The 24,840-nt window shown below is 40.1% G+C and overlaps 1 protein-coding gene across 1 annotated transcript in view; it reads right to left on the bottom strand.

Annotated features, from left to right (window-relative positions):
• Nucleotides 1-3,857: 3,857 nt before the first annotated feature.
• The window catches only part of LOC122320566, a 37,139-nt gene continuing 16,156 nt past the window's right edge, over nt 3,858-24,840 (bottom strand). The window contains exons 2-3 of the mRNA XM_043208753.1: nt 17,575-17,981; nt 3,858-4,152 (exon numbers count right to left, since the gene is read on the bottom strand). Coding sequence (XP_043064688.1) covers nt 4,043-4,152; nt 17,575-17,890 — 426 coding nt within the window. The 5' untranslated portion in view covers nt 17,891-17,981 and the 3' untranslated portion in view covers nt 3,858-4,042. The remainder of the gene's footprint in view (nt 4,153-17,574; nt 17,982-24,840) is intronic.

Below are 24,840 nucleotides of genomic sequence, written 5' to 3'. Positions count from 1 at the left end.
CATATTTGGATTCTGATCGTGATCCTGATCAAGAATATATATACTTTATGGGGTCTGAGGTGTCTCCTTCACTGCGTTGCAAACTTCTGACTGAAATTATAATACCCTTTTGCTCTGCAAGGGTATAATAAAGCTGACTTATTATTTAAACGTGGAATCCAAACACCTCTGGTACAATATTTACTGCCTAAACTGTAACTGAAAGCGATGGTTTTACGACCTTTAAAATTCTGACAGTTAAGAGGAAGAGCAAACTCATTACTATCGGAAGAATCCCAATCGGGGTATCTACTCTGTTTATTTACAGCTATTTTAGTTCTTTGGTTCAAAAGGTCAATTGATTTTTCTTGTTGCATGCTAAGCAAACATGAAACTCGCTTGTTGTTTTTCTTCACTGTTTATGCATTAAGCATTTCAATCAGTTTGTAGCAGAAGCTTAAAGCTTTTCCTTCCGTTAAGTTTCAAATTTCTGTGTCGTAGTTTGTTCAATGACTTTCAGCTTTTTCAGGAGCTAGGAAGTACTTAAATGGGTCAATGGAACATTGTTTAGCTCTTGCTTCAGGAATAACTCTTTAAAGAACTTGAATGGGGTATGAACAATAACGTTTCATCTGAAGCCAAAAATTGTTTGTTTACTTATTTGTTTAAAAATAAAACTTAAGTTTCTTAGACTGAAAAGAGTTCGTATGTGGTATAGGATCATTTTTCCAAGAACCATAAATTGCAATTCCATTATTTTCAGTTTTGCATACCCTGCTACAAATCCTGTTGAATTGTTCTGCTAACCAGAGAAGCTCCCAACCCTCTTCCACCACTTATTTTGTGCCGCCAGAAAAATTAATGTGCAGCCTACTTTTATACCGCGAAAGTGGAACGTCCGAGCGCCTGTCAAAAATAGCCGGCAAAATGTGTGCCAAACGTTGCCATGAAAAGTGAATGGAGTTGGGGAGGAATCAGGGGTTAGTCGCACATTTCCAGCAGAGGACATCCATCAAAGTTAACGCATGCTTCCCAAAACCCAACGAATACGGCACACTGACAATTCCCACTCATAAAACCGAAGGAACAGTACCAAGTATTGGAAATAGGAACACCCAGAACCGCCTGCCAGCGAAAGTTGAGCCGAAATAGGCAAAGGGTTTTTGGTCACGTGAGGCTCGTAAGAAAGCAACTTGCGCTTACCTTAGTTTCGTTTTTGTTTTCTGATTGGGGGCTGGAAAGTAGGCTACCAAGGTAATAAGTTCCATCGACTCCTGCGGCTCTCCCAAGGGGAGAACGGCATAAGTCTTTTCGAAACGGAACCTGAAGACCAACTTTGCCCTCTTAAATATGGAAAGTGAATTGCCCAGCAGTCCTGCACCCTTTTCACTATCTGCCTCTCACTTTGTGTCTCATGCGAAGCCACCTTTTCATTAGCAATAAAATTCATATGACTGCGGCGCATGTTGCCCAAAACCCTGAAAGACGGTCGAGGGGCATCATTAGGCTGGGGCACGCTCCCATTCCCGTTCCCGTGATCGCAGGGCGCCACATGCAAAACGCCATGTGTGACATTTTTACTGCCAAACATTTGTTTTGCGCACCGGAGTTGCTGCCCCTGCATGAACAATTTACGACGTACGTACATATGTACGGTGATGGGGCTGGGAAGGTAGGGGGGAAAGGGGGTGGGGTGAAGGGGAGGGGAGCAGTTGGGGCAGTCAACACGTACCAGGGCACCGTGGTCGCCTGCCTGTCGTTTGCCTGTCGCGGTCGCTTTTCTGTTGACTTTGCATAATTTTATTGCTTTCTTTTATTTTCATGCGAGGGCCCCCTCCTCCCCCTCCTGCCCCCTGTTGCCTTCTTCAGCCCCATTTCACTCTGACTCCTTCCTATCGTGCACACGCAGTGCCCCACAGGCGACATTGACATAATAATCAATATTTCTGCTACTTCGGTCCCTCACTGTTTTCTCGCTTTTGGATCAGTTGTAGCCCTTGCTAAGTTTTATGTTGCCGTTCACGTAACTGGAGGTTTTTCTAGTACCCATCATCCCTAAATCACTTTAATAATGGGTATTTCCAGTTCCAAGCGACTCGAGTAAGCTCTGGGTCCTGTTTTGTTGAGAAAAGTACTACTTCGATATCTGAATATATCAAAATGCGAATGGGTATATCCAAATCTGGTACAGTATTTTTGTTTCAGAAGTTAGAGCAGGATAACATTCATTAATTATATTAATGATATTAAAAAAAATGTATAAACGACCTAAAGTACAAATGAAGGCAGATTTTCGTAGCTATTGGAGGTACTCGGCATTTTATATATTGCTGCCACAGGGAAGATCGAAAAACCTATACACAATTTGATTTAATTAAAAAAATATAACGGGGTTGTTTTTCAGCATTCAAGGAAGATATATCTTACAGTTGTAATATAATACTAACAACTTAAGAAAGCCAATACAAATTTTTAAACATACACTTTTTTTTTTAAATGCATATGTACATATAGCATATGTATGTATATAGCAATTTCTTACGATTCCGGAGGAACAGCATTATGCTAGTGGGGATCAGATGTCTACAAAAGCATAACGAAAATCGATATAACTTCTGTTCTTTAATATAGGTATTCAAATAAAGGCAGAAATCAAAATCTATAACGGACTTGCAAATGGTCCAGCATTTCTTTCTCTTTCAGTTATTCTGAAAAAGTGCGTGTAATTCAAATACGAGCTACTTTGACCACCACTGGTCTTTCTAAGAGTAAGACCTTATACATACTATTATGATTTTGTACATTCCCTCTTGTTTTCCCAAATGTTATATTTTATGACTTGTTTTGCCTTCGACCAACTGAAAATAAAACAAGAAAGGAAGCTAGCTTCGGCAAGCCGAAGCCTATATACCCTTGCAGTCATCAAATATGTAGAACAAAATATATGAAGACTAAGCAAAATCACAGTTATGACGCATTTTCTATTAATTTTCTATATTTTCGACTATTGTTCATATGACAACGATGGTTTAATTTTATTTCCGTTATTTCTGTATAGATTTTTCAATTTTTCCTATGGTAGCTATATGATAACGATGTCGGATCTTAATTAAATTTTTTCCTCGATTCAAGGGTTATTAAAAACTGCATAGTTTGAAAGTCAAGCTCGTGGGATTAAAAACAACGACTATAATTTTTTTTTCCATTATTAATATATATATTTTTCGATCTTTCCTATGGCAGCTGTATGATAGAGTTATCCGATACCCTTTGCTCTGCAAGGGTATAACAAAAAGTTAATCATGCTTGTTTGTTTTGCTGAGCTTGACTTTGACAATGTTCCCTTTCTGTTTGATTTGTGGCGCGTCTCCAAAATGATTTTAGTGCTCGTAAAAACGCGGATATATGTAGGTGGCAGAGGAGTTTATTACACAGAGTATGGAACTGTGTATCATATAGTTAAAATCTCGTGTGTGCCTGGTTGGTCAGTCCATGACTTTCTAAATAATTACCAGGGAATTTTTCTCTCCTTCAAGTTTTCACGGATGGTGATGAATCAGGAAGGCACTTTCCCGCTTTTTATAGGGTGCAGATACACGTCAGCAAAATATAATGTGCCCATAATTTTTATCTTACTCTCGATGTGGATTTAAATTTTTTGCGTATGTTGCCGTACGACTTGATGTTGCTGCTGCTGTGTTTTAATTTATGTCATTTGTGTGTTTGAGTTGTTTCTGTTCCTTTTTTTTTGGTCAAAAACGACATAAAGGCATTTAAACACGCCATTAAATAATTCATAACAATAATTTTCATGTACACGCAGGAAACGAGACAATGTATTATATGTATTTATATGTATGCTGTTAACAAAAGCCCACAGCACATTCCCCGTATTATAAGTCATAATGAAATGGATGATTGCTGTTTATCATTCCCAGACAACATCAGGGACACGTGTGGCAATGATTTCTGTTACTTGGCCCCTACTTAAAGCCGAATATGTTTGCCAAGTCGATTGGGGGGAGCAGCTTTAAAAATCACATAGATGTGGGCAAGTTTCAGCTTACCTGGCGTGTTGGGGCCCCACATTTCCCAAGTCATGAGCCGAGCTAGCCGTTATTTGGGAGTCTCCAATGGCGCCAGACTCCATGCCCAAGGCCGTCCTGCACGTTCCTAGAAAGATAGATCAAGTCACCACAAATTCTATAACACAATGGAGATTTCTAATTGAAAAACAAATCAAAAGGGTTCCATCGCCTGTCAGCGGAGCGCGTGAATTAATGGTAGACTGCATAGGGCGAACAAAACAAACAAATCGGAGGGATTCTTTTCTCTCAGCCTTTCAGCGACTCAATTTCATTCGCCATTAATCTGTGAGAAAGAATGAAAAGCGCAATTATCTCTCCCCCTCCCTTAAGAATGATGCTCTCTGAATACAAGGTGCCTCGAAAAGGTCATAGCCATCACCATTCCCTTATCTGAACCCTCCAAAAAGCATCTAGAATATTACCACTCTGTGAATAATTGGACGCAATTAGTCAGGTCTCAAGCACCAACGGCCAAAGCCGAAGAATTAGGCTGAGAAAGCTGTCAGTCAGACGGTCATCTGCAGATATGGATTCAAATATTTACTCTGCGGGCTATTGAAGAGCAGTTCTTTTGACTGGGACTTATGCAACAATAGTTTTGGGAGAAATGTACCACTTTTTCGGTTTAAAAAACGTTAATTTTTAGTTAATGCAGTCAGTGCAACGACCAAAGGTCTTGAAACAGTAATAAACAAGAAATTAAGCAAGCTTTGGCAAGCCGAAACTTATACACCCTTGCTATCATCAAATATGTCGAACAAAATACATAAAGGCTAAACAACATCGAAGTTATGATGATTTTTCTATTAATTTTCCATATTTTCGACTATTGTTCATATGATTTTGATGAAATTTAGTTCGAAATTCAAAAGTCCCTCCAAAAATTATTCCTGTCTAATGGAAAACAACGATGTTATCATTTTGATATCCTTGCAGAGGGTGTTGTATTCTTATTTTTGTTTATTTTAAATTTCAAATCCACAACGAAAGAACTCAGTGTTATAAATTCCTTTAAAAATTAAGTGCTAAAAAAAATATAAAAAATGAAGAAGGGTAACTCTAAAAAAAGTAGTGTTAAGTAATGTGTGGACTAGCGACAGCAAGCAGCGAAAGCGACAAGAAATAAAAATTAAAATCTGAGTGTTATTTTTGGTCGTTCGATCTGGATACTAATCTATAGCCACAGGTAAACCCCCAACATGGTCGTTCGATCTGGATACTAATCTATAGCCACAGGTAAACCCCCAACATGGTCCTTCGAAGTCAACTGAACAGCAAATGGATTGCGAAATAGATTTCGCAGTTTGCCCAGACAACCACACATACACACTCACACAAATGACGACTTAAGTTGTGTGTATTAGTGAATTTGCGCAAAAAACTACGACGCCAAAGAATAATTTCACCACGATCTCTGTGACGGTAAAATAAGACGCGGACAGCATTATGGCACCAACAAAAGGATCTAAAAAGAAGTTACAAGGCAAAAGCCAACAAAAGGATCTAAGCACACAACAAAAAAATGAAGACGACAGGGTTATCGACACGCCCAGACTTGATCAATCGGAGCAAGAAGTAACCATCATGGAAAATCGCAACAAAAAACTGGTTGCATCTACGCCGGCGATTCTAGCCACACACAATCCTCCTGGACAACTCTGTGATGAACTTGCCAAATCACACATCTCTGAAGGAAGCCAATTATCCCGCAACTCAACCAAGGTGCAACGACTTCAGGTACAGCTTGAGTACTTGAAAAAGCAGCAGAAACTTCGAGATCAGCAGGCACGACAGGAACAGGAGCGAGCACGCCTTGAGTTTGAACAGGAACAATTGGAGCTCGAGCAGAAGTTACAACTGGCACAATTAGGATCAGCCGCAGGTAGCAGAATTGGAGACAACATGGACGAAATCGATGACGACGACAACAAAGATGTCCGCACGCGTGAGTGGGTAGATGGGGCTCAACGTAGACTTAAGTTTGAAAGCGATAATGTGTCCTACAACGAAGTCAATAACCATTACAACATCGAAACGTTTATGGCCAGACAGACAATTAAACAAGATCTTCCATCATTCTCAGGGGACCCATTAGAGTGGCCCATATTCTATGCTGAGTTTGAAAATAGCACAAAAACTTGTAACTTTACTAACTATGAAAACCTAAGTAGACTTAGAAAGGCTCTAGTAGGACGTGCCAAAGAATGTGTTCAGGCTCTATTGGTTTTACCAGAGAATGTCGACTCAATTATCGATATTCTAAAAGAGCGCTATGGGGATCCATCTTACATAATAAGATTGCTTCTTGACAAGATCAAACAACTACCAGTAGTTAGGGACGACAAATACGAGAAGCTTTTTGCATTCTACGACATAATCAACAATCTTATCCACACTTTGTTAAATGTAGGAGATGTGGATCAATTAAGAAACCCATTAATCTTTGATGAAATTTTAGACAAACTACCCGTACCTCAACGTATCGCTTTCATCAAACATTGTCAAAAGCTGAAACCTTCTGAGCCAAAAATAATTGTATTTCAATCATGGCTAGGCGAGACAGTTAAAGCTGCCACAGTTTTAGGATTTGGCCAAAATATCAACAAATCAAAAGATTGCACACTGACAGTTTCAGGTGTTCGGGATGACACATACAAAGGTAAAAACAAAGGTTTTTGTAATTATTGCAAGCTGAGTGATCATTATGTTACAACTTGTTCCAAATTTAAAGATTTACCTACTGACAAGCGCTGGGAACATGTTTCTCAAAATAGCTTGTGTATCTCGTGTCTGGGTAAAAATCATTTACTTAAAGACTGCAAACGTAAAAGGCAATGCAATATTAACAATTGTAGCTTCAATCATAACAACCTTTTGCATAAAGACAAATCTGAAAACATAATAACAAACAAGTCTGACGATGGTGATCAATCAGTTTTCAACAACATTGAGAAAAACTGTAACGTAAATTTGGGTGCAAACAAGGTTTTGTTAAAAGTGGTACAGGTCACCCTTATAGGACCAAAAAATACTATTGACACATATGCTCTTCTTGATGAGGCTTCAACCATATCATTGATTGACGAGAACTTGGCTAACAATCTAGGTCTTGACGGTCCAACAAAGCCATTAAAAATGCAATGGACTAACAATGAAGTTTACGAGCAGGAAGATTCTAAAGTAGTTAGCATACGCATTAAAGGTAATGACATGAATACTAAGACACACATGATGAGAAGAGCTAGGACTGTCTCCAACCTTAATTTGCCAGAACAAACTTTAAGCGTAGACCAGATGACAGACAACTTTAAGTTTTTAAAGAATTTTACACATTGCTCTTACAATCAGGCACAGCCAAGAATACTTATAGGACAAGATAACTGGTCTCTTATAGTGTCCCGCAAGCTAAAGTACGAAACCTTTAGCGGCCCAGTCGCTAGCAAAACATTGTTAGGCTGGGTCGTACATGGTTTAACACAACCTAAAAGACTTCTAGCTGAGACAAATCATACCTTTCATGTACACGAGCATTTTCACGAAAAGGACGATCTAGATGAACTACATAATCTAGTTAAGTCTTATTGGTCAATTGAAAACGAATTTGCAACTCAAAAAGACTTTCCAATGTCTGTAGACGACAAACGATGTATAAGTATTGTTAATAATACATTAAAACGAGTTGGCAACAGCTTCGAATGCGGTCTTTTCTGGAGAAAAGATAACACTCAGCTTCCTGAGAGCTATAAGAACGCTTTCTCTAGGCTATTGACATGTGAACGCAAGATTGACAAAAATCCTGAGTATGGTCAAAAATATTACGAAGTAATGCAATCTTATATTTCGAAAGGGTATTTAAAAAAATTAAATCCCACAGAAGCCAGACACGAAACAAAACTGACCTTTTATCTGCCTCATTTCGGTGTGCAAAATAGCAATAAACCAGAAAAATTGCGAATAGTGTTCGATGCCGCTTCTAAAACTCATAACTACTGCTTGAATGACTTCTTATTACCCGGACCTGACCTCTATACTCAACTATCTTCAGTTCTCATGAATTTTAGAAAACATAAAATTGCCTTTGTAGGAGATATCAAAGAAATGTTTCTACAAATTAAAATACCAGAAAAAGACAGACAGGCTCAAAGAATTCTATGGAGAGGAAATAAAAGACATGATCCTCCGGACGTATATGAAATCCAAGTGCTGTTTTTTGGAGCCAAAAGTAGTCCGAGTATTGCACAACAAGTAAGAAATCATAACGCTAACGAGTTTAAGGAAAAGTATCCCAAAGCCTGTAAGGACATATTAACAAATCATTATATGGACGACTATTTAGGCGGAGCAGATGACATTGACAGCGCCGTTCAACTGATTGAAGACGTATCCTTTGTTCACCAACAAGGCGGATTCCAGATGTGTAACTGGATATCGAATTCAGCAGAGGTTCTGAACCAAATTGATCCTGTCAATTGTCACAAAGCTCAGGCTTCGCCCAAAATAAAAACACTAACAGAAGAACGTGTTTTAGGGTTAATGTGGAATCACGACAACGATACATTTACCTATAATCTGCAATTTACCAAGTCACATAATGAGATAATAAGCACATGCAGACGTCCAACTAAGCGCGAGGTCCTAAAGATTACAATGTCTATCTTCGATCCATTGGGTTTCTTGTCAAACCTTCTTATAACAAATAAGATACTTTTACAAGCCATATGGGACAGTGGTATTGGCTGGGACGAGGAAATAATAGACGAACATTTTGCCATTTGGAAAACTCTTTGCGAATCATTCCTAAAAATCAAAAATTTTACAATACCAAGACTTATGACAAAATTACCCATAAATGATTGTGACATTCAACTACACATATTTTCTGACGCCTCCAAAAATGCATACGCCGCATGTGCATACATTCGTTTCAAAAAAGATGATACCATTGACTGCATGTTGATAACAGCCAAGTCACGAGTCGCTCCCCTTAAGCCTATGTCAATCCCAAGGCTGGAGTTACAGGGCGCCTTGCTAGGAGCCAGAATGAGCAAATCACTTTTGGAATCGTTACAATTACCAATTAGTAAGACATATTTATGGACGGACTCTCAAATTGTGTTGTATTGGCTAAAGTCTAGCAGCAAGCGATTTAAAACCTTTGTAGCTCAGCGTTTAGGTGAAATACAAGAAATAACGAATGTTGGCAATTGGAGATACGTTCCTTCTAAAATGAATCCTGCTGATGAAGCAACGAAGGTCACAAAGGTTGACTTTAATACAAACAATTCATGGATAAATGGACCGGAATTCCTCTACAAAGAGATTGTCGAGTGGCCAACAAGTAAAATAACCTTGGAAGAAGACTCAAACGAATATGTAAATGTAATGACTGACGCAAAACATATACCTATCCTACCTGATGTAAACAGATTTTCTAGTTGGATGAGATATTTACGAACAACAGCTTGGTTATTACGATTTATAAACAATGTTAAAACTAATAAAGAACACCGAACTTGTGGCGAACTAACGGCAAAGGAATTAATGGAGGCCGAAAACGTAATTTATAAAAAAATGCAATCGGATTCCTTTCAAGTTGAAATTCAAAGTGTACAAAGAGGAGAAGCCATAGGGAATTCAAGTCGCCTAAAATCATTGCCACTGCAGTTATCCACTGATGGGTTACTAAGATTGAAAGGTAGATTGGATAATTTAAATGATGATGAGTATGACTTGAATGCCAAAAATCCGATTCTACTGAGTAATGATCACCCAATAACTACACTTCTAATATATTTCTATCATCAACAATACTGTCACATTTGTACCGAAACAGTCATTTCTAATTTGCGAATGAAATATTGGATAGTGAGATGCAGAAATACCGTCAAGAAAATAATTCGTAACTGCCAATTTTGTAAGAATAGACGTGCCAAACCACAGACTGCCTTAATAGGACAGCTTCCCAAATGTAGAATTGAACCAACTGAAAGGGCTTTTTTAAAAGTTGGACTGGACTATTTTGGGCCTATCGAGGTGTTGGTAAATAGGAGTCATGTAAAACGATATGGAGTAATTTTCACTTGTATGGTCACCCGGGCTGTTCATCTAGAAATAGCAGAGGACTTGTCTTGCAATGCATTTATGCATGTTTTTCGTCAGTTTGGTTGCCGTCGTGGTTTTCCGATAGAACTATATTCAGACAATGGGACCAATTTCAAGCGAGCCAGTAAGGATCTTAAATTGATTATAGATAATTGGTCAAAAAACGAAATGACTCAATTTTTGGCACACAAAAATTGCACCTGGACATTCAACCCGCCTTTGTCGCCTCATATGGGAGGAGCATGGGAAAGATTAATTCAATCGATTAAGAAATATTTATGTTTTTTACTTAAGGAACGATTTCCAAAAGAGTATACCCTTAAAACCTTGTTTTGCGAAATTGAATTCATGATAAATAGTCGTCCTCTTTTGTTTATGTCTTCCGAATTACCAGATTCAGACTTATTTACGCCAAATGATTTGTTGATCGGACCAAACTATAGAGAATCTTTCCACTGTGATGTATCAGATGAAGACATGAAATTGTTAAACATGTGGAAGGCTTCTCAGAGACTTGCAGATATTTTTTGGATAAAGTGGAGAAAAGAATACAGACAATATCTTTTGTGTAGCCGCAAGTGGGTTAAAAAATTTGATAATTTGAAAGAGGGTGATATTGTGCTGGTGATGGATGCAGATTTGCCAAGAAATGTTTGGCCGAAAGGCATTATTGTTAAAACTTATCCTGCCAAAGACAACTTTGTTCGAATCGTAGACGTTAAGATAAAAGGTAACATTTATAAAAGACCAATTGTTAAGTTAATTAAATTAGATGTTAAGAAAACTATGTAAAAGAAAGGAAGTATTGCCAAAAACTGAATTATATTACAAGGCAATACTTGGGAGGAGGATGTTGTATTCTTATTTTTGTTTATTTTAAATTTCAAATCCACAACGAAAGAACTCAGTGTTATAAATTCCTTTAAAAATTAAGTGCTAAAAAAAATATAAAAAATGAAGAAGGGTAACTCTAAAAAAAGTAGTGTTAAGTAATGTGTGGACTAGCGACAGCAAGCAGCGAAAGCGACAAGAAATAAAAATTAAAATCTGAGTGTTATTTTTGGTCGTTCGATCTGGATACTAATCTATAGCCACAGGTAAACCCCCAACAGAGGGTATCAGACTGTACGTCTGTCCGTCTGTCCGTTTCTATAAATTATAGCTGCCATATTAATTCGAAACCTGATAGTACTTAAAAAACACCATCTGGATGAGAATTTTTTATTTTATTATGGGGCCTAAGGTGTCTCCTTCACTGCGTTGCAAACTTCTGACTAAAATTATAAAACCCTTTGCTCTGCAAGGGTATTTCTTTCGCCATTTCTTAATTATGTAGGGATTGCTAAAACTTTGACAGTAATTGTTGCCATTGCTCAAATGCCACTTCTTTGAACACCATCAATAGCACCCCTTATTTTGACGAAAATTAATTATTTTACAGTTGTAATAGAGAATGTCAAAACTAAAAGCGAAACTAGCATGAAGTATAATATTAAATCGATAGATCTTATCAGCATCGTGATTACAGTTTTGTTCCCTTTCCTGCAACTTAGTATAAAAGTTTTAAAGTAACCTTTACAATTGTCTTAATTTTATTCCATGTTCCGACTGTAATTGACGTTATGTACTCATTTTTTGTTTAATCTTTTGGATAACCAATCACAACTCAATTAGTGTATGAGTTTATTAAATTGCAATTCGTGGTATCTTTTTATAAATAATACAACCCTTAAAGCTTTCTTCGCAGATCTAAAAACTGAAGAACGTCATATGGGAATGAAGAAGAAAATTGAATACATTGTTGAATTATTTTCTGAGTGGGAGTAATTGATGGGTTCCGACATGGTGTCCAGCATTTCCATACTGGCAGTGGAGCACTTCCACTTTCCGACTCCGGGGAATGTGGGGATTGCCTGGGAAGCGGTAGAAGTTCGCCAACTCAAAGGCGACGGACTAGTAAATGCTTGATGGCTTTGAGCATGTTATTTTTGGTCGAGTAAGCAAACGTGGCGAAAGCCGAGAAAACATCTCCCTGACGGCTCTCGGAGGAAACTATTTTGCGGAACTTTGACTGCGAATCGCAGAACTACAAAGTGAAAAGTAAACAACGCACGGCGGCCAACTCCAATTGTTGCTGCTGGAAACTTTGAGCAGAATAAATTGCACAAAATTTAATTAACTGCACTTGAGTGCGCTCTTCCTTTCTGTCCGCTGCAGTTTCGTGTGTGTGCGATAATCATAATTCAGAGTTCCCCCGAGTTGGCCGGGTAAAACAACGCAAACAAAAGAAAACACCGCGAACTTTGTGAAATTGAAAATTTCACAATTTTACAGTTCGATGCCGGGCCAAAGGGGCGGGCGGGGCGAAGGCGAGGTGCATGTGAGCGGAGGCATAAGCCCTGCAAATTGCTGGCAAACACCCTGGATACACTTTCCCGTGCAGCCAAAGTGCGCACGGGGGAGCACCGAGCTGCCACGCGGTTTGAGCCATTTTCAGGGGATCAAGCCTCCCATCGAGCACTTCGCACTTTTGTGGCAAGAAACAGGCAGGCGGTGTTTACTTTGTGAAGTACATTTCGCATCTAGTAGGCCCAGGGCGTTCCGAGATCGCCTCGCAGGGTATCCAGCCTTCACCCTTTCGCCTCCAGAGGCACAACAACGCAGGGGCATTGGCAAAAGTTTCTGGGCGACCGAAACAGCGCGGAAACAGCGGGCAAAACGCGCCAGAAACGCGCTTAATGACGCGTATCTGCTGGCGCTCATAAACAACAAAAGCAACAAGGCGTGCTTTATGACCAGGTAGTCACTGCCCAGCGGATCCCCACCCTCTAGCCAAATAGAACTTTTGGCCATGGCTCGTTGAAGATGTAAGTAAGCTGAAGCCTGGAAAAGGAACTCAAGAACTGGGTAAACAAATTACGCACGCTTATTAATTGGCTTTCAATTGAGGGTGACCAGAGTAGGGGCATCCTGGAGAAGCAATTAAAAGCAAGTAAGCCCGCTGTTGGTAAATAGAGGATGTAGGCTTCCATATTTCGCTGCCAGCTATTCGATGCATGGTATGTTAAATGTTATTTCAGGGGCAGATGTATAAAAAAGAGAACTACACCCGCAGCCGAAATGCAATTTAGGTATTGTCAGACGAGATGATCGTTACGATCGTTCTTGTATCGTTCAAAAGCGCTGTTTTACTAATGTACTAAAATTGGTGTTGCCACAGAGCATATCCTTCACTAAAATCTACATGTAAAGTCTACAGGTTTACCGTTAACACAAGAGTATTATAATTTCTTATAATAAAGTTTTTGAAAAAACCGATTCTTTTCAAATGAGGCAATTTTTTTGGAAATGCTAAAAATCTTATGTTATTTAAGCTTTTAAAGATTTCTTTACATTAATAAATAAAAAAACACCATAAATCATACGAGTACACAGTCTATTTCCGTCGGTCTAATACAGACCTTAACCGTTAGATCTGAAGATAGACTCCGGTAATTGTTTTTATAGTAAAATAATGGAGTTAAGGATGCAAATTTTACGGATAAGTACGTAAACTTGACGGATATCTAAAAGGCAGAGCACTTGACCATTACGTCCATTTTTTTTTTTTTTTGAAACAATACCTTTATATACTACTTTTCCGTACTTTTCTAATAATCATATAATTTAAATAACATAATAAAATTTGTTAAATTAGTTTTGAGTATAGACGGATCATATATATACCTTGTGTACACTGCAATCCAAATCGCTGACGGAAACTATATTGCCCTCTGCAGGAGTATAAATCAACGTCGTCTGCCATATATCATTTAACCATAGGCGCGTTGAAAAGCTGTTCGAAATGCTGTACATCGAACGAGTAAAAAATGACTCCAGTTCGCCCTTCCCCAAGCTTTAAGCCTGGTCTCACTCTGAACTCGAATTGATAATGGCAAGGCCCAGTTCGCTTAAGCGGCCGCATAAATCGTTTCAAAATGTGCGTTGCCCCACGTATCCCCGCCCATTGTTTCCTTCGGGGTCAAGGGTTCGCATGATAAATGCGCGACAGGTAACAATTAAGGGTCAAGTGGAGTCTGGTCAGCTGCATTATTCACAGGCCTGATTGGGAGAAAAACCCATTCACTTCGGGTGAGTGCGTTGCTCGAAAAAACAAAAGTGTAATTAACCAAATATGTTAATTTTCCACAGTTGCTTGACAAAACAATAAATTAATGCGACGCTAAAATTAGTCTACATCAATGGTTCTGTGCCAATATACACATACATGTGGCACATATATGCGATATATTAGGATATTAATATTTTATGTGTCAGGGATTACAACACCTAACAATACAAGGATGCATTTATTTGATATTCTGCCAATACAATCCTAAAAATTCGGTATTTTTGACTTGCTAAATGTTTTTTATAAGGCCTGGGGCATATTACTTACAATTTACTAATTGACAGAATCAATAATAACTACTGAATCACGAACACAAAGTAATTATGATATTTGCCTAATTTTGATTTGCTTAACATTTTGCTTCGTCTTTTTTTGTCCGACTGCCTACCCCTCCCACTTTTTTCTGGGTTTTGATTGGTTCAAATTCAATACCTGGCTTTCGTGTTCTGTATTTCGACAAGTTCGGTCAGACAGGTTTTTTGAAACAGTTTTATTTACCAGTAACTTGCTTATTAATCGTTTTTTTTTTAGCAATGATCAGGAAACAAAGATAAGACATTGCAATACCTGTATTTAATCTTCCTTTGTTATGGTTGTAGTTTCCAAATATAAATTTTCAGAAGCTTTATCTGCGCATACCCTAATTTTTGAACCTGCATTTTAGATTTCAAGTAGCTAGAAAATTCTGCACAGACACTCAGACAGTTCGCCTTGATTAGCTCGTCTAACTTCTATCTTTGCAAATAATCTACCATTTATACATGTACCTCTCAATGAATAAAGCTTTCTGATTACTTCAGAGGAGATATAAATAGTTTGTAGTTAATCACAACAAAGAATATCTTCTAACCGCAGCCTACAAGATATACATTTTTTAATAAATTTGAAAACTCCTGTAACAGTTAACATCGTGCGGCCATCAGTTCACAGCTGTATTTTAGTTTACATTCGGAAAATTGATAATTATATCTTTTAATTCTGCAATTAAAATTAAAATTCTCGAAAATAATATATCCTTACAATTAAACTTAAAAATTTTACATCGATTTTTAATTATTTACCCACTTATTTGTATGAAAGAGGGTCCATTTCCATTCCATTTAATGCAACAAGCAATTAAATTTAAATATTTCTGTTCATCGTATATCGTAAATACTATCTTACCTTGCTTATCAACGACTAATTGTAATGATTTATGGTTTATATTATTATGGTTTAAATGATTCAAAGTTAAAAAAATAAGTTTTAGCGTTTTAACGAACATAGAAGTTAACATTTGTTTTGTTTTATGACGTAATCGTCAGATCTTTGGCGGTCTACCTGCAGAGCAACGGACGAACAGACTGACATACTGATGTGTATAATAACAAAGCGACCGCACACTCACACACACACACACACACTCGTGAGCGGGTCGAGGGGGAGCGGCTTGGGCATTTAAGCCCGGGTCTCGGCCAATCAGCAATGGTAATGAGCAACAGCGGCTGCGGAGATGTTCTGTCCGAGCGACCAAAGACGCAGTCATCTATCAAAAGAGCCGATGAGGAGCTTCGATTAAGCATCCGTCCCTCCATCCCCCTCCGCCACCCCCCTTATCCCCTCTTGGCTACGACTCGCATCATGTTTATTAATGACGTCGCCAGGAACGGAGAACGGGTGAGGCGTCTACGGATCAATGGCGCTTTGCGTAAATTTTCTGTAATTGGTTGTGGTCGAGTGAGTGCCGGGTTTCCGGCCGGAGAACCTCACCGGCTTCCCGCTCACCTTTCCTCGCCCGCAATTATTAGTTACGGTTTTGAGTTATTGGTGAATACTCGAGGAGTAGTCGCTGGCCAAGAGCGAGGAGTCCGGGAAGTAGGATCACGACCCTTTCCGTTTTTGTGGTTGATTGATTTCTCTGTTGATTGGTAAATGCAAATGCACAGCCCTCTCCAAGCACCGACTATTGTGTGCACCTGAATCGAGTTGTTTCTGCTCCTAACTCAGGCGATTCCTTAAAATATTAACAATTCAATGGGAACAAACCTTTAAAGTTAAGCATACATTCTTCTTCATATATGATGTTAGAAACATCCACCCAAGTTGGGGTCCACAAATATTAAATAATCTCAAATGTAGGTCATTGCCTAATCGAAAAAGCTCGATCGAAATGCACAGACGACTGCCGCTTATTAATCTCTGAAAGTCATTAAGCACCAAAAACAACAGTTTTTATCAATTCAGAACAGCTTACGCTGATTGAATATCGGCGAAAAGTATGCATCACTAATATAGTTAATAAAAAGAAAATTGTTCATAAAATAACGTTTTAAAAATATTGAAACTGAAGCATTTAATAATAATTTCAAAGCATTAATAACGTCGCAAAATTTAATAACACAATTTCTTTCAGTTGGCACGCCTTTTATTACCTCGTTGAGGGAAATTATACCCCGGAGAGCTAAATAGCAAACCTTACCTTTCTGATTATCAGACGAGTCGATATAATTTAAAATTAAACTTGTAATTAATCATAAACTTAAATAATAACTTTATGTCGGGGAGTTAAAACCAAAGAAACTAAAAGTAAATATGTGCCAAAAAAGAAGAGAACCATTATGTACAATGCATTTAACTCAAACGGAGCAAATAATTAAATCAACTTGGTTAAACTCGTATGCAAATTACTTATTATTATTATCATTATGTATAACTATCCATATTTTATTATAAAACTTCAAGAATTCTTATTTACTGAGAAAAACCAATCCCAAGTATGCTTGTTATATTTTTTGAGGTCTGAGGTGTCTCCTTCACTGCTTTGCACACATTTGACTAAATTATAATATCCTCTGCAAGGACAAAACATAATTAATAAATTGGACTAGTCTAAAAACGTTTTTCGTTTTGGGAACGTCTCCAGAAAAATTGTATTTTTTTTGTCATAGGAGTGAACGGCATTTTACATTACATTACACTGCTTTATTACGCTGCCAAAGAAGAACAGTTTGTTGAAAAAACTCCAAATCGGTTCTTATTACAGGAGGTGTATAAATGACAAAAACAATTCGGAGAGTTTCGTAGACCGTGTTTTATATTCACCAAATCATTAAGCTTACACCCTAAATATGTTCCCTTCAACATAGCAGTGAAAAACGCAGTGAAAGGACTGCGTTTCCTTCTAGCGCCTCCACTCCACCATCGGGGTCAAAAAATAAGCGACCTGCAGGTCAGCTGGCTTTCGCTTATACTCACCGATTTGCGATTCCGCCACGCCCCCAAAGGGGCCTCCAATTGATCCTTCGACAGCTGCCGCCGGCTCTCCGACGGCTTTTGCCACGCCAAATCGGTGGGCCAATAAAATCGAAATCAGTGTCAGCACGCATAAAGTTTTACTGTTATTAACACCATGACGCCTAATGCGGCAATAACTTTTAAAATAATTTGTTGCCGAGTGGCAGGAGCCCCGCTCGCAGGCTCCAATTGTTAGGGGGCATTCGTGGTGGATATGCTTCTGGGGGCCTCGTCGGGAATGAATTGAATTTGGGTCGTGTAATTTTATTGCAGGCATTTTGTTGTTTCGTTGGTTTTTCGTTTCCTCTTGCGATTTTCAGGTTCACACGTTGGCGATCTTAATGTTGGCGCATTTTAATGTCCGAGCTCTGCAAAAGAAAGAGGCACACGGATTTAGGTGAATTCAAGACTGGGCTTCCTTTAAAAAGGACAAGCGAGGGGTGCGAAGCAGGAGGGGGCTCCCTAGGGCCTCCCTAAGTACATCATTGTCAGCAAATTAATGTGACGTGACCTTGCAAACTGTCGCGTTTTTGTCACATGACAGCGCGATGGAATATAGAAGGGGCTGGCAGTTTTCCGGCACGATTTCCAGGGCTGAGCCAGCACAAATTTGTGTGAAATGCCAGACCCACCCAGAGGACGGAGCTCCGACATTCCGCAGACCCCCGCTGGCCTGCCAAAACGTGTCAAAATACAATAATACAGACAGCCGGCAACTAAACGAAGGTTCCGCTCGGAACAGCCGGAAGGAGTTCCTTTGGGTCCGCGCCTCTCCGATTTTTGACCTTTTGCAGCCGGAAGCAACGCGTCTGGCCTCTGAGCAACCAACTTAAAGTACTTAAAGTTTCGGTGGGGCGAGAACAACCATCAGCCAAGCAAAACAAAAATGTTAATAATAAAAAGGCTGTGTATTACCGTGACCTACTTGGCTTTCTCTGGTGGCAAACTTCTCACTGAAGGTATACACTTAACTACATTATACAGCTTGCATAAGAATACTCTAATAATCAATACGGATGGCTGGCAAAATTCCTTTCCTCAAAAACAATGTTGCGCGAGATAAAAAAGTATCTTGTTGGACGTTAAATCCGTTGTCTTAAATTTTATTTCTCAATATTTTGTTTAACTTGATGAAACAAAAAATAAAATTGCAAAACTGTCGTCGGCTAAGTTGATATCATATGAACACCCCAGAGGTATACGAAAATTTACCTCAGACATATAAACAAAATAAAGATATGCAAAAGAAATATCAGAAAAATAAAAATATTAAGAAAAACAGTTTCATCATTTTGCTGTTGTTTCATTCATATAATTATGGGTTGAAATACGTCTTTTCAGAGATGCCTATGTAAATTTAAGGTTTATAAAAAAGAGGTCTGATTTGAAGGAAATTCCCAAGCTCTTGACAAGCTTGAGAAATATTCGCCTATAAATGGGAGCCAAGCGTTTTTGACTCCTATATTTTGGTGATTTTGCTATTAAGGCGTGCGAGGCTAAAGTTAGTTTAAGTTTTTTTTTTTCATTTTAGGAGCCTCTCAAGGGAAAAAGATCTAAAGATCTAAAGCGCTATCAAACGAAAATAAAATTTCGCAGGCATTTCGCCGACGCAAAAATGCACTCGAGCAATTAATAAACGTACAACGAAAACAGAAGAAGCAAAACTGGGGCCGTGGGGAAAGAGCGTGCTGGGAAAACGAAGGAAAACCGGCGCCCACACTGCCTTTCATATGCGAAATGAAAAATTTTACGCCAACTTGACAGTGGAAGTGGCAGCAAAGTCGCAAATGTGCCGCAATTCAGCTCTTGTTGCCGTTGCCGCTCGCTGCTTTTCGTCGCCGAAGTCGCCGAAAATAAAAGCCATGCGGCATGGCCTGCTTCCCCACCCCCCCACGCCCCCACTGGATCCCAAAGGAGTGGAGAAGATTGGGGGGGGCAGGAGGGGAGGGCCGCAAGGCGAGCAGGGTTTTTATGGCCGCGGGACGGCCTTTTAACGCCGCCCCCGAGGCGACAGTTGCTTGCAACGAGGCACGGACCCTAGTCGGAGTTGCAACTTGCCACGGTCTGCCCGCGGTCTGGAAACTTTGTAGTTGCTGGCTGGCCGGTGGCTGTTGCCACAGCGAATGGCAATTTGCATGTGACGAAGGCGGAGGAGAACAAGTTGCTGGCAAGACCCCTCGCCGGTTCGAGTACTTTTGGGAACCACTGTGGGCTCGACTTCTCGGAGCTGAAGCATTTCGAAATTAATTTATATATTTTCGATCGGAAGCTGCTCCGCTTGTGGGTTGTGAATAAAACTCTTTCGGTATTTACTGGCGAAATTATTATGACTTCAGCCACAATTAGCAAAATAGTATCGGTCAACGACCTCTGCAAAAGCAATTTGGCAATGAGCAAACTTATCAACATTTCACTCACTCTTTCGCTTCCTTTTTATTTTGTGGAGTTACTTGTTTCCTTCATAAAAGGGCCATAAAACGCACCACAATTACCACGAAATGTAGCACCGCGGAAAGGAAAAATTGTTTTTTTTTTGCCTTCACAGTGTTTTTGCTGTCGCAGTTGTTGTCCTACGCCCGCAAAGGCCAAATTAAAAAATGGTTTAAATGGTTTTTGTCTATTAATATCTGCGAGCTTTCCTTTTTCTCTGGCTTCTGCGTTGTTGCTGCCGCAGGCGACGGCGGCAACATGTGTTGCATGTGGCAATTAAGCGCCGCAGTCGCAACATCCGCGCACTGAGTGAAGGGGAAAATTCAAATGCCCTGGCAACGGAGAAAAGGGAAAGCATATAATTTACGCGTCGTGTCTTGAAGAGCAAATAAAATGCAACTTTTTAGTGACTCACTCGCTTTCGGTGCAGACAAAGCAAAACAAAGCATTGCGAATTTCCGGAGTTCGGTTGAGTGTGAAAATAATACGAGCGAAACGTTGCTCCAAGTTTTGGTTCAGGGGTCCCCGGGAATCGGGAATCGGGGAGAACCCTGCCTTAAAAAACTAAATTGTTACTCGGCCACTCTGCGCATCCTTTGTCTGCAACAGACTTCAGACTTTCGGTTTACGTCGGTTGCAATGGCCTCGATTAATTTTCAGCCTGGCTATTGTTTGCTGCCGTTTTATTGGCGTTTGTTTGAGGGGAGGAGGCGAGGATAGTGGGCAGTTAGTACAGTTGAGACCCTTCGTATTAAGAACTGCCTCCTTAAGCTGCTCTCAGATCAAGAAATTTTCCTATGGTATTTAATACTAACAATATGGAGAAGCCGTGGATACATGGTAACTTATGTTCAAAGGAACAAAAGACTTGTAAACCTTATAGTTACATAAGGGAAATACTTCAATTGCTTAACGATGCAGCAAGTCTTCTATAAAATTATAATACCCTTCGCAAGGAAGGGAAAGACCCAATCCATTAGCTTTGCCATTTAGGTAACCAAAAAAAGAACCTGTCCATAGAAGCCAAACTTTCGCTTCGTACAGCAATAAATCCCCAGAGCCACAATTTCCAAGCGTCTCCAACACCGCATAATTGCAATGTTATTTCCACGAATTTAATTTCAATGTCTAGCAACCTTTACCTTCAAAAAGTTGAGGAAAAGGAGGATAAAGTAAAAATGCGGTGTAAGTTTCGGGTACTCAGGTAAAGGAAAGGGGACATTCGTTTTACTAATTCGCTTTCTGGTGTTTCGAACAGTTTATATACATAGTATGTATTAACTTTTAGTGGTAGTTCTGTGTGTGGAAAAATGTATGGAAAATGCTTTTGCTTGATTTATGTTTCCTTTTGCCATTCTAACTTAAAGAGGCAAGAACTTCGAAAGCAAACAAGGAAAGAGTCTTGGTATTTGATCTTAGTAAACAACAAAGTGTTGTGACAGAACTTGCCATTTGTAGGCGCAGAAGTCCGTCTTGTAAATCATCTCAATTCAAATGGAAAACATTGGCATTAACTATGACTGTGTTGGAATCCACAGCCAACACAATCGTTACTATGGCTAAACGCTTTTCATTCGCGGCACTGTCGGCAAGTTGAAAAGTCAGGAGGGCAAGTGGCATTACATTTAAATCAGACAAACACCTCGCGCCTCTCGGTTGGGAAGGCCCAGCAGGCAGACAGAGACATTGCAATTTCAGTTTTTTTCTCCAAGTGTCAAGTGTCAACACCGAAATGATTAGATAGGCGTTGCCAACCAATAACAGGCGCCCCCGAGGGGCGTGCCCGAAAAAGGAAATAAGAAAAGCCATTACACGGTCCCACATTGAGGCGCAAGGAGTGGAAACCGAAAAGACAATCGGGCCTTTCGACGGCAGCTGCGACTGGGAAGCAGCCACCTCCTCCCAAACGACTCCGTTTAGCATTCGGTTTTATAGTGCAGCCTTGATTCCAAAATATTATGACGACTCTTAAAGCTGCGGCCCTGCGGAAAGCCATTCGTGTGGATATCGAAACCGTTCCCGGCCTCCCACTTTATGTCTTCATCGTTCATATTTATGGGTTTTATTTTAATTTTCCCGCACCCCCTCCTAACTAGACCTGCACCCAGCTCCGCTCCTCCTCGGAGGCAGGCAGGTACCTCAGGGGCCATGGACATGTGTTTCTCCCGACTGGAGTTAGCCAGCCTCCCCGGCTTGTTCGCGAGGTGCGTGCGGCTGCGTGGGAGTGGAGCCTCGGCCCGCCTCCTCGAGGTCAGTTCGCAGGCTCTGCGGGGTCTTCCGGCAATCGTTTGAGTTTATGGCGGCTGTGGCAGGGGTTCTTGCCCCTCGACCTCTTCTCGGTTATGGGGGAATCGTGCAATTTTCTGGTGCGTTCTGCTGTTGTATGTACACTGTGCACCAACAATTCCCGACTCACCTTTGCCCGCGAGCACTTACCTTCGCATTGCCCAGTGCGACTTCAAACTGGTTTGAGGCCCTGGGCCTCCTTTAGGTCTTCCTTTAGGGAAATGAACACCTTTAGAGATTAATATTGCACATTTCGAATGTCTAACGTATGTATGCCTTGAATTGCAATTTCAGCAATGCAATAGTTTGTTTTATCAGTTTATTCAAATAGTTTCAACAGCCCCTTCTTGATTTTTAATCATATACATTTCATATCATATCATTACAGCTAAGGAAAGATATTCTTGTTATTTTACTGGTTATAATACAACTTGGCCTCATAAAACAAAATGTTCAGTGCATCTGCACAATTTGTTATAAATAACCATTTGAATTGGTCAGTGGATATAATCATAATCAAAAAGTTGGACTATAGAGTGCAACTATGTCTTAGACTGATTATGTTACAAGTGTATTAATTTTCTTGTTAGTTCTAAGCAAGTAGTTTTTTTATTTTATATCACTTAGTAGTACTAAGTTAGTATACCTATGAAAATAAAAATCAAGCTACATATGACAAGCTATTTGCATGGATGTTAAGGCTTTCTTAAGTTTTTCCGACAGTTCAGAAATAGCTTCATGGTTTTAAATATAATTTTACTGCTAACTTGGAAATACATTTTCTGATCCTCAATCCTCTCCTCACAATCGAGAACTCATCACTCTGTTTTCACTTAGGGCTTTCGCCAAGTTAATTTGATATGTAGCTGTTTAATGGAGTCCTGTTAGGGCTGAGCCCAATAAATTATAAACCCAGCGAGTCTCCCACGTAGCGAGAATCGGGGCGGGAGGCGTGGCATGCAAAGCAGTGTCTGCGCAAATGACGCATGAAGGCAAAATCAATAAGAGAAGCCTCGATGGGATGGAGGAGAGGGGTCGGAAACTTTATGCCCTTTTTGTGGTCGGTTCATTTCACAGGTTCTGTCCATTACCGGGGTAAAACACGCTTATTTAAGCAATCATTCGCCGGCTCTCCTTCCTCCTTCGCCGGCAGCTCCTCCGCCCCTTTGTTTTTGATTAATGGTCGTGTTCATAAAGTGACACATTGAAAATTGGAAAGCAAATCAAGCACAAAGAGCAACGCCGAAAAGTCGCAGGGCAAACGCATGAAATCAGCACAAAGTAAAAATAAATAAATAATGCTGGCGATGGTGGGCGGTGGGCGGAAAAGCGGGGAAAGCTCCGCTAAAGTGTAAAAAGTTGAGCCTCGGGCCTTAAGGTCGTCAAAGTAAAAAATTCGATAAATGAAAATGGACAGCATCAGCAACGGCAACGGCAACGGCGCTGCGCACGAATTGAAACGGAAATCCTTATTGAACTAGAGTGAGCTGGCCCCGTCTCCAAGGAAGGTCGAGTGGGCGGTGCTTGGTGGGTGGTGGGCGGTGGGCGGTGAGTGGGGGGTGGGTCCTTCTGTGCTCCTGCCCCAGTTGCTGCTGCGTCGGCAAACCGGAAAAGCGTGCTGGCGAAAATGTGTGCTGCTGAGTGGCCGCCGAGACTGCTCCGCCTGCACTGGGAAAACCAGCATTCGCTCTCCGCTCATGGCCCGAATCAGACGGGATGAGCTGCCCTTCCCCAACCTGTTTCTCGCAGTGTAGCCGACGCTAAGCAAGGCTGTCCGGCTCCGGAAGTGAAAAGGCAGCGCGACAGGAGCGCCCGCACAGAAGAGGAAGCGCGCAGGAAATGGAGGGAAATGCCTTTTTCGATGTGGGATCAGCAGAGCAAATGTCAATATGGCATCGACGCAGCTGAGGCCCAAATGTATTTGCAGCTCTATAATAATTTAAGCGTGAAGCATCGTGACGTATTCGACTTAGAACTCGATAGTTCCGGGCTTGCTCCCAGAAAAAAGTGACAGAGAAAGTCTTTGCACCCCCAACTTTCAGAAGAAAAAGAAAAAGTGTATAAAGTGGATGATGAATTAATAACTTAGATGAGTTTCAACACACGTGCCTCAACACTCGGGATCGTTGTTTACCACCTTTTGAAACCACCTTTTAATGAAACAAAAATATTATTATTATTACCATAAGTACTGCCGGAAGGAAAACAGAATAATTACAGGAAATCGTTAAAATCGGAATACGGAATATTCTGTGTGTAGCAAACTCTTTGATTTAAGTTGAAGAAAAACAGAAAATAAGTGTTGTGTTTGCCAGTTTTATGCAGCAACCATGGCTGTCTTTTTTAAATCGAATCAAATAGTGATGCTGATCAAGAATATATAATATATCTCTTATGAGGTCGGACTGTCTACTTTAGCGCGTTGTAAGTTTCTGACTGAATAATAATACCCCCTGCACGTATTTCTGTTCGAAGTTGACGAACTTTTTTACCTTCGCTATATCGTTTAAG

This window comes from Drosophila ficusphila, unplaced genomic scaffold, assembly GCF_018152265.1.
Source record: "Drosophila ficusphila isolate 14025-0441.05 unplaced genomic scaffold, ASM1815226v1 contig_636, whole genome shotgun sequence".
Taxonomy (NCBI): domain Eukaryota; kingdom Metazoa; phylum Arthropoda; class Insecta; order Diptera; family Drosophilidae; genus Drosophila; species Drosophila ficusphila.
Note: the sequence above shows the minus strand (reverse complement) of the source record. Positions and strands in the feature narration are given on the sequence as shown.